The sequence below is a fragment of the Cryptomeria japonica genome, chromosome 10 (genome assembly GCF_030272615.1).
Source record: "Cryptomeria japonica chromosome 10, Sugi_1.0, whole genome shotgun sequence".
NCBI classification, from domain to species: domain Eukaryota; kingdom Viridiplantae; phylum Streptophyta; class Pinopsida; order Cupressales; family Cupressaceae; genus Cryptomeria; species Cryptomeria japonica.
The window spans coordinates 267,169,812-267,180,996 of record NC_081414.1 but is presented as its reverse complement, the minus strand read 5'-3'; the positions used below and the strand labels follow the sequence as shown (position 1 = coordinate 267,180,996).

At 37.3% G+C, this 11,185-nt stretch overlaps 1 protein-coding gene across 1 annotated transcript in view; it reads right to left on the bottom strand.

Annotated features, from left to right (window-relative positions):
* Positions 1-1,368: 1,368 nt before the first annotated feature.
* Positions 1,369-11,185, bottom strand: part of LOC131039148 (uncharacterized) — a 114,391-nt gene continuing 104,574 nt past the window's right edge. The window contains exons 4-9 of the mRNA XM_057971818.2: positions 3,471-3,532; positions 3,273-3,324; positions 3,022-3,133; positions 2,824-2,922; positions 2,601-2,709; positions 1,369-2,438 (exon numbers count right to left, since the gene is read on the bottom strand). Coding sequence (XP_057827801.1) covers positions 1,636-2,438; positions 2,601-2,709; positions 2,824-2,922; positions 3,022-3,133; positions 3,273-3,324; positions 3,471-3,532 — 1,237 coding nt within the window. The 3' untranslated portion in view covers positions 1,369-1,635. The remainder of the gene's footprint in view (positions 2,439-2,600; positions 2,710-2,823; positions 2,923-3,021; positions 3,134-3,272; positions 3,325-3,470; positions 3,533-11,185) is intronic.

The following is an 11,185-nucleotide window of genomic DNA, read 5'->3' as shown; positions in this document are numbered from 1 at the left end:
ATGCAATTTCAAGTTCAAGCAAGCAAGGTGACATTAGAGGTCTATGTCTACAACCCCTTCTTTAGTCATTTGGGGAATGCCTTTTAAATTAGGTCCAAGATTTTGCCTGATCTGCCTTCCTTTGCCAAATCCCCTCAATGGGACTAGCAACACAACCATTCTAACTCTTCTCAGCACCACCTTCACAACTGTCTGTCAAAGAGCCACCACTCCACCACCACAACCAATTAGACAACACTCTAGGTGGACTTTTCCACCACCTCTACCTCCCGAACATTAGGGTGGTTGACCTCCACCTCTACCTCTGCATCACTCTTCTACGTCATCTCAAGCATGTGGATAGGTTCCCCAATCAAGGGAAATTCCCTTGCTTGGCTCTTGCATATTAACACCGAAGAATATGCAAAACTAGTTACAAGAAGATCCAAATATAGTGATATTGCTTCTCTTACTAGTGGGGAGCCTGTGGAAGATGGCAAGAATTTGCCAAGCAAAGGGTGGGATAACCCCAATGCGCAAGATCCCCCCTCAGCCCCATGAAACACTAGTGTTGCCCGCGCGGCATAATTGTCATGGTTTCCTTTTTATTATGTTATACTGCCTTGACAGTTGTTTCCGTTGTGGGGACATGCTCTCATTGTGTTGTTTCCGTGTTTTGGAGCCACATGTTATTGTTGTTCTCAGCTTTTCCATTCTGACTTGAGGAGATTATCGTATGTCCCCCGTAATTTATCAAGATCTGACTCTAAACTATTACTTGGGTCTTAGTAAATGGTCTTTTCATCAAAAAAATGTATTCTACCTTTGGAATGCCACAATCCATTTGAGAAGCGTAATCATGAAATTGCAGCTTCCAGGAGGGGTAGAAATTGTTTCATTGCATGAATCCATAATGATTGCACTACAATCATCTCAAGAAATTACCCCAGAAAGTAGAATTCCAAAGAAAAAGGTAGCATTGAATGTAGCAGTATAAAAGAGTAACTAATCATGACCTGCTGTACAGACTTGATGCTGACGCAAATAAGTGATAGATGAGAATATTCATATTGCATGGGAAGGCAGGAATAATGGAAGAAAAGATGGGGATGGAGATGAAAGAAAATAAGATAGATTCTCCATGCCATGATATCTATGTTGTGTGCCAAATGTTATTGTATTTGGTGCCTCAACTTCAAATATCCAACACAAAGAAACGATGTATGAGATTTCTACATAAGGCATGAACGGTTAGAACAAAGAGATAGAAGTGTATGGATGATGTCTTCATACAAAACCATTATCATTTATGGTTGGTATTATGTGTCGTACTTGAATCTCATAAATCTTGTTTCTGAGTATCCAACACATATACATTAACACACAAAATAGATAAGTACTCTAGCTTCACATATCATACTATTGATTGCTATACCATATTACAAATGAAATATGGATTAGACAAATACGTCATAAGGAAAAAAAATTAGCAGATAAATCTGTATCATATAGGACAAATATAAACTGGATGTACACTTGCTAAAATTTTGAGCGGCAAAATAGTTGTGATATTTGTGGCTCTGCCAAAGCAATTCTCAAATTCTTGTTTCAAGTGGCTTCAACTATAACAAACCTCACACACTGAATTGAAAAAATTCAGGACATATTATGCCGTTTGCATCTTCTTCCAATTCTTCTACAGCACTGAGAACAGGAAGAATTTACGCAGTCCTTGGCAGCCAGATCACGACAACCAGAAAAGGAGCAATTAACTGATCGTGCAGGTTTATTCTTAGGAACCCACATTTTTGTCACATCAGCAGGAATTTGTTGTTGCCCCATTACATTTGGTCTACTAATAACTTGTGGTGGGGGCATCATTCCAGATATACGTGTCCATTCTTCCCTTGGATTCCCATGATGAAATGAGGGAACAAAGTGGTCACTTCTAACTAGATTTTGTGACATCCCAGCCGATGATAAGTTTACATAGGGATCAACTGTTACTCTTCTGATGTTTGAATCGAATGGATAGGACACCGTTGGACGAAATTTGTGCAGAGACTGTTCCTCTCGATTGGTTGGATGGTGATGCATAATCTGATTTCTAAAGGCAATATCCATTTGTTGTTTATGGAAACCATTTGCATAGAAATGATTATATCCATGACTAAATCTCGGTGTAAAAGAAGAATTCCTTCTAGCATTGATATTTTGAGCTTGATGGTTGACAGCTACACGTGCCTCCGAGACTGCTACATTCCTCACAGGTGCAGCAAGAAAGCTTGGACATTCATTGCTTTTGGCTCGACCTTTTTGGTTTAGTGGCCTTTGTGTGTTGGAACATGCTGCCTCCTTCCAAGAAGACTTCTGCGATGTACTGTGGTTGTTCAACTTCTCCACTTTGCGTCGCTTTGAAGGTGATTCAAACTTACAAGAATTTTGAGAATGTTTATGACCTGTCAAGGGCAATAAATAAATTCAGTTACATCCCAATTTCATATCAAAACTACCATACAAACCGTCGCACAAAGATACTAATTAATTACCACAACATATGTTGCCGCATGCCTCAAATGAAAAAAACATAAAGGAAAAGAAATTTGTCATTGTTGACAAACCTGTACTTCCATACTTCACCCTTGCAGCGGTTCTTACACTTCTAGCTTCAGCACCTCTTGCATGTTTCTCTGCCAAAACTTTTTCTCTCTCTGCTTCATTTGGCCAAGGCTAGAAATACAAGAAAATAATATTAAAGCTTATGTTTGCTTCATAATTACCACTAAACGGAGAACTATAAAATGTAACTGGATGATTAAGACATTAAATATGCCTAATAGACACCTGTCGATATGTTCGCATACGGTACAAGTTGCGTCCCTTGATAAGCAATGGATAAAGTGGGGGCAAAGGCTTCACACCTATGCTCCATAGGATTTCAACCTTCTCAATAGAGAATCATGCATGATTCAGAATCTGGAAAATTTTATATTATAGCAATGAACTGATATTGTTTGTATAAAATGTGGAGACGCTGCTTACAGTAAAAGTATGCTGCTGCTTGGCTGCACCATAGCTTTCCTTCACAACTTTTCCTGCTATAGTACGTCTACCAATAGGATTTTGTGCGCCACCTCTTGATGCAAGATCATATCTATTCCACAAAACACAAGGTACTATGGTTAAAACAGAAAGCACTTGCAACAAGAAATCATGTTATTAAAATGGTGACAATTACTACATTAAAAAAAAAAACTAAAAATACTCAGCAGTGATGGATATGATGTCAATACTTTTCATAAACCTTCTGTGTGAATAAAACAATATCCCCAGTACAAACATCACCTGCAGCATCAAAAGCACTATTCTCAAAACAGGCTTCATGGTAATCACAACAAATTATTTCCATTACTGAGAACTAAACAAGATGAATTTATATCTTTGTAATCAAAAAGGTACTTCAAATGATAAAAGACAGAAGTTGACCATGCCTCTGCAATTGATGACAAATGACGATTTTGGATAAGCTTTTTGACCACCCCCATCTTTGATCCTGCAACAGCAACATCTATGACTATATGTTTGCTTCAAAATGACTGACACAGATAAGCAAGCAAATTAGGAATACCCTTCAGTATCTTGGTAGTAAGTAAAGAAAGATAACATTTGTCTCGTCATTCAGACTCAATTTCTCTAGACTAGATGTAGGAACTCTTCTTCAAACTAGGTGCACTGCTTAAAGTAGTATTACAAACCATTACCCACAGTCCAAAGAGTTCAGAGAGGTTCCAATAAGCATGCAGTGCAATTTATCTACAGTCTTGTGATGCCTTGTAAATCCAGTTGGCCTAATTTAATTGACATAACACTTCAAAGTTCAAATACATACTACATAACTTCTTTAATCATGCCCAGTGCCCAGCTTTTTCTATTGGCTTAAAACTGTCATTTGGTTTATCTACTCAAATTTTGAAGTGAACACCAATAACAATCACTTAGTGGTTACCGTTAGACATATCAATTTAGAGGCAGCTCCTTTTGATAGCTACAATATAACTCATTTGCAAAGTAGCAAGTGTGTGCCCATACCTCCTAGAAATGGACCACACCTAGCTCAAAATGGCCCACCTAAAACATACAATTTGTGTGTGTGCTGGAGCTGGTGTCTCCCACACCCAGAGGTGCACTGGTGCATCAAACTTACACGCTAGATAACAGATACAGCCAGGTTACAAACCTCTGAACCTCAGCTGAGTTGAAAGTATTATTTAAAATACACAATGAAAAGATTTTTTGTTTTTTGAATGGATACAACTGAGTTAGATATTGGCATCTCTACCCTTAAGCAGCTGGTTACAACATGCTGAGTACACATGTAAATATCAAAACTCTCCTTCAGTGAACCTGCCATAACTAGGAAGATCCATTCCATCAAAGTGAGCACGGATCAAACCTAACCCTCACTGCATTAGGTATCTCTGGGGATGTATACCTCAAGGGATGGTGTGGCTGTGGCACACCATTACACTCACCGATTGGGCTATAACCCCTATGATAAAATTAAGCTAATAAAGAAATAAAGGAGAACCAAACACTTAAAAAGACTCATTCATTTTCAGCTTTTAGCAGCCAACATTCAAATCTGATCAAGGAATAGAAGTCCTACAAAGAGGAATTAGTTTTGTGCCAACAGAAAGGGGCTTGACTGTTTCTCAACTCCTAAATTGCTAAACCTGGGACCTGTTTAAGTTTGGTTTACAGATTTAGTCAAAAACAGATTAGGGGTCAGGTTTGTTTTGGGTTCATCAATTATATATAGAACACCTAAAAGCAGGAATATTAGGAGCAATATACATCATAAAAAAATTTATGTACACAAATATTTATAAACCTTGTACAATATTAACAAAGTTAATATAATTATAGAATTATAAATAAAGTTAATTGTTGGAGTTATCTTTTATTAGCTAATAATTATTTATTTAATTATTAGTCTATTATACTCCATGCTTAAGCTAAACTTAGGAATCTTATAATTCTTTAGGGTTTTCTCCTTTAGGGTTTCGAGTATCCTCTTATAAGAATTCTCTCTTTGTATTTTCATAACAACTGTAATTATTGAATTGCATTCTTGTTGCACAATCAATATGACTCTTGTTTTTTGGATCTCTGAATTATGACCTCCATAGCATTTTTGCTTCTCTCGCTCTGATACCATATTGAAGTTGAGGAAAAATCAACAGCAGAGGACCACGGCCTGCTGCAGGCCGTATGGACCTGCATAGGTCGCCGGCCCCCCAAAAAGGCTTTTTTTTTTTGTTTCAAAAAAAAAAAAAAATGAAACCTTTGTGATTAAGGTATTTCAAAAAAAAGTATTTTTACTTTTGTTTGAAAATCCGGCCTTGGCGCTGGCCCGCCCTGCCGAGTCCCGCCGCTCGGAAACCCCGCCACCACCCCTGTACCACTCCCACACCGCCTAGGAGCTGTTGGCCTGTTTCCGGCCCCCTCCTTTGTTTTCCGGCGATTGGGATTTTTTGCCGAGCACCGGATTTTTTTTTCGACGAGTTTTTCCAAGTAGATTGTTTTTTTGGTAGTGACGGCCATACGGCCGTCAAATTTATGCTCATAGACTGATGATGTCAGCACTATGTAGGCAACCTTCAAGCCCCTTCTAGGCCCATCCAAAGCACCTTCAGTTTTTTGGCCATATCTTGGGCATACGAAGGTGTTTTTCGACAAATCTTATATCGTCGGAAAGCTCTTTCCGAGCTCTATCTAGAACTGGAGGTTTGAATTTTTTATTTTTCTTTTTTGGTGGTGTTTTTTTGCTATCAAAGCCAGAGGTTCTTTTTTACACTCCAAGAGATATAACTTGAGCATCCGAACTCCATTTTTCGAAAACTTTATATTGTTGGAAATCTTGTTTAGTGTTCTTTCCATTCATATGAGTTTTCTTTCTAGATTCTGCTCCAGGTATATTTTATTTAGTTTTTTGCTATTAAGCACTCTGGTGAATATTTTGGATGTTCCAGGTCCTGGGATCTCTTTCTTTGAGTAGGATGTCTCGTCTTTCGCTGTTCTTTCTGTTTCCAATCTTTTGTCTCTTCTGATCCTTGTAGCATTTTATTTATGCAAACGCACTGAGATAAAGTGCCACCATGCATTGTATACTTGGGATCTTGAACATCTTGTGCCTTATTGTACATGCACTACTTATAAAGTGTCATGGGGGGGTTAATGTTTGCCTTTGTTTGACATCTACCTTTGTCACGTGAGTGTTCCTTCCACGACATTAGCCTCATGATGTGTGTCAAGTAAGTGTTTCTTCCACGACACTATGTACTTTCTCTGTACCTTCGATGTTCCTGGTTCTTCGTCATGCAGTTCTTGTTGGCCGTTCTTTTCAGTCTACCTGTCCCTCTCCCTTTTCAGCATTATGGGGAGGTTTGTCCTGTTGTTCTAATGCTTCCTTGGTTTGATTGATCAACTCTTCAAGCTTTGGTGTTTCATGTCATCTGTATCTTCGAGTTCAGTTGTTTGCCTTTGTTTGCCATCTGATTGGAGTAGTGTCATTTGAGGGCACTCATGCAGATTACAATCTTCTCTACCTAGTCATGTTCTATTTCAATGGAGGTTCTTCAGATCAGCAGTTACTTTTCGACAGTGTTTGCAACTATTTCATGCTTCAGTAGTGTTCTTCATTCTCTTCTTTTTTGTTCCTATCTTCTAGAACACTCTTGCTTGGAGGCTTCTTAGTCCTTCACTTGAGCTTTCATCTCTTCTTGGAGAGGAGTTTTGTTCCCACAGGGTTTTCTCCTTTTTCTCCACTTTACAAAGATTTTATTGTACTTGGGTACCTCATCAGGCCTAGTTGTTGGGACCCATTGTTGCTTTCCTGCATTTTTTACATGTTTTTTTAGTCCTTAGTTGTTTTTTAGCTACTCCCTAAGTTCATCTTAAGGGGGGGTGTTGGAATTATCTTTTATTAGCTAATAATTATTTATTTAATTATTAGACTATTATACTCCATGCTTAAGCTAAACTTAAGAATCTTATAATTCTTTAGGGTTTTCTCCTTTAGGGTTTCGAGTATCCTCTTATAAAGATTCTCTCTTTGTATTTTCATAACAACTGTAATTATTTAATTGCATTCTTGTTGCACAATCAATATGACTCCTCTTTTCTGGATCTCTGAATTCTGGCCTCCATAGGTTTTTTGCTTCTCTCTTTTTGTGACAGGTTTGCATGCAGGGGATCTTTGGGAGCTGTAGAGTTGATTTTTCCTCAACTTCAATATTATTAATATAAAAATTAATTAACAAGACATAATAAAATATAAAAGCATGTTAGTTTATTTAAAAGGTTGTGCTCAAATGACAAGGCCATATGGTTCTCGTGATGGAGACCCAAGTTTGAATCCCCCTAACTAACATCTTAGTTCCACAGGTGTGTGTTCCAGCAATATCCCTACAATTTTAGTTGTAAGTCATATCCCCACTAATTGAGCAGTATCCCTGCAATTCGATTGTAACAAGGTCTTGGGCCCAAAAACAAACCTACATACCAATATTAAAAAAAAGCATATCATTTTCTGTATTAATATATTAGATTTTCAATTTAACATGTGAACGCATAACATAGGTGAAAAAATATCAACATATGCATTTCATCTGTACTTCGCTAGACCAAATACAAAGGTTTTTCCAACTTAATCAACCCCAAACACAGGTTTAAGAAATGATTATGGCTAAAGAGTATGCATACAGATCTAATGTGAACCATCAACAATATCATCAAAAACTAAGAACAAAACTTATTTTCTAGATGCACACTAAATATATGAAAGCAAGAAAAAGGGTATCCAACTACATTACCTAGGGACGCGTCCCCGGTTTTTTTTTCAGGCATCCCCGTCTCGGGGACATCCCGGGGACAGGGGACTCCTAAGGGACATCCCCATAAATTTTGCACATTGACAGTGAATTTTGACAATGAATTCTATACGCAATTTGACTTTGACTCTCAATTTAACACAAATTTGGCATAAGAACTTTGCTAGTTCTTATATTTTAAGGTTCTATGTAATATCCTTGTTGTTATTAACTAAGATATCCAAGGGATATTGTCAAACAATGTACTGATTACTTTGTTGTTCAAAGTTCCTAACTCTATAACCTGCGTGTTATGCAGATTTGTAGACCACTTGTGTGTTATGCTGTTCTGATTTCTGCAACACTTCAGACTAATTTTGACTCTAGGAAAATTGGTTTTCTAATGCGGATGACTTGCAAACAAATGGGACAATAATCAAGGATGATAATGCAACTTGTATTTTTAGGTTTTGATGAAAAAGCATGAATAGATATGCAGAAATATGTGATTACAACAGACTGTAATTATGACAAATAGTTGGCATGCAATCATGTAACAACACATAGACTAAAGCAACCTTATATCTTCCTTTATTAAAAGGCGATAGACTTATTACAATGTCTAGATAAGGGCCAAAGACTTTTGGCTAAACAATGATAATTTTCAGTGTCTGAGTAGAAATGACAGCCATGAATTCACACATACATAACTGAAACTTATTGTAAATAGTGCCAAGAAGAACCTGGATATATCGCCTAGGTGTAGAAGTGAAGAAGCAAGCAATATCAAGATGCCTTATGCACTCCTTATGCCAAATCGGCCCATTCACCGAAATCGCCCCTGTTCTGAGGTAAATGAGAATAACAAATAAATACGAGCAGATTCAACTCCTTTCAATCATCAAATACCATCGTTGACCTTAACCAAAGAGGGCGCTCCAAACCAGAGATGAAATTGATGCATGAACTAGGAGTTATGATGAAAATCGTGGGACATGGAAGGACTGATCGAATTTGTCTCAGATCTGAAAAGCCTGCAACTCTCTTCAAAATCACCTCCAATATGCTCCAAGAAAATCGCCTAGCCTCTCTCAATGTGTAGGCAGGATCATCACTGTTCATTCACCAAAGAGCTGAAGTCTTCACCAAAAATCATTCACCATGAAAACTGATATCAAACCTCAATTAGCTCAGTATGAAGGACTGAATGTCCCTCACTCTCAAGGCAACCCTTCAGAGGATCTCTCACCCCCTCATTTATGCAGATCAAAAGGGAGGTATTGTTCCCTATGACCAAATCTGCAGAAACCCTAGGCTCCACAACCACAATGCAAGAGAAAATGTCAAATCACCAATGCCAAAACAATGAGCCACATCCCCATTTAACCTTTTCCTCACATGGATCGGTCAGCTTCTAAAAGCTTCTCTTTTTAATAAAATAATATTTTAATATTTTTTCATAAGTGACTTATTAATTATTTTATTTTGTACTTAGTCACTTTATTAATTTAATAAAATATAAAATCATCTCACGTATGTTTTTAAATAAATATAATGAGACAACTTATATAATATTAAATTAAATAATTTTCCCTTATTTCTCCAAAAATCAAACACAAACAATTCTAGGCCAAAAACGGGGACATTACATTCTATTATGTATATGTGCATGCTTTATCCATGTTTTCATATGAATATTTTAAATTTCCCTATATATTTTAATTTTTCCTATTTTTATATAGCCGTCCCATTTGCCATCTCCTAGCCGTCCCCAAAATTGGCAAAAATCACCGTCCCAGAAATGCGTACCCCCGTCCCTTGCCGTCCCCAAAATTGGCAAAAAAAATCACCGTCCCAGAAATGCGTACCCCCGTCCCTTGCCGTCCCCGTCCTGGAAACTCAGGGTAACATAGGTATCCAAGGATTTGTTGATGTGTGAGTCTTCCATGAGCTTGAAACTATATGGGACAAACCAACAGCTGCCAATTCATCTACACACAGTGCACCTAAATCTGGTGTCTACACTCAAGTCATTGACAGAGGTAAAATCAATATTTAAAATGATCAAAAACTAAAAAATAAATCTAAAAGAAAAGACATTTTTTTTGGGTAGGCTCACTCTAGATTCTTTTGGGTTTTGTTCAATTCAACCCAAGTTCATTATGGACAAAACCATAGTTGGACCACACCGTGGCTGAATCTTCTCATGTACTAGTTCCAACTCTAGATTGGGTACGAACCAAACTCAGAACCAGCCATAAGCCTTGACAAAAGGTAACAGAACTTAATTACAACAACTCTCAAATTTTTGGGCTTTTCAATGATTATGGGATGTATTTTGTCATCGTGATAAGCAATTATCATTAATGAAACTCAGATTTTGCAGTTTTTAAAAAACTGAACTTCAAAATTGTTTGGACACACCCACACCTTGTGCCCCTACATCATAGTAACATTGCTGATTCACAATATCTCATTCTTATTTCATCTCGAAAGGCCTAATTTGATCGTATCTTAATCACTCAATATCAAGAAAAATTAATTTAGAGGCAACTCCTTTAGATTGCTAAAATATAACTCCTTTGCAAAGTAGTAGTTGTGTGCACGTAAATCCTAGAAATGAACCACTTAAAAAGCACAATTTGTGTGTGCTAATGCAATTTTCCCCCACACCCATAGGTATACTGGTGAATCCAACTTACACAAATTAGAAATGTAATCAAGCACTCTAAACCCCAGCTTGTGTGAAGGTATTAATTAGAATACACAATAAAATGGATCTTTTTTTTTATTTTGATGGATACAAATGAGCTACATAGATATCAGCCTCTTTACCCTTAAGTAGCCATTTACAACATGTGGTGTATGTGTGCACCTATATCAAAACCTCCTTTAGCTAAGTTGCCACAAGAAGGAAGATCCATTCCATAAAAGTTTCCCAAGGATTTGTACCTTGGTGGATGGCATGACACATCATCACCTTCACCAATTGGGCTACAACCCCTTCGATGATTTTATAAAAATATCAAAGGAGATGAGCTTAATTGGTAAGGATGATGGTATTCTCCACAATTACAAGACTCACCAAGAGTCCTAAGGTGGTCGTAACTTTGTGATTGAGGAACTTGGTGAATATGATTAAGCTCACCAAGTCAATCAGATTTGCTAAACCCAAAAAGTCCCTTCATAATACTGAATTGTATAAGTCAAACATAAAAATTAGAAACAAAAAAAGAAACAATCAAACCTAACACTCTAAAATGACCTCTAACATTCTCAAAACACATTCATTTTATTTGCAAGAACAAAGACGAGAAAAAAGCATATTGGAGCTA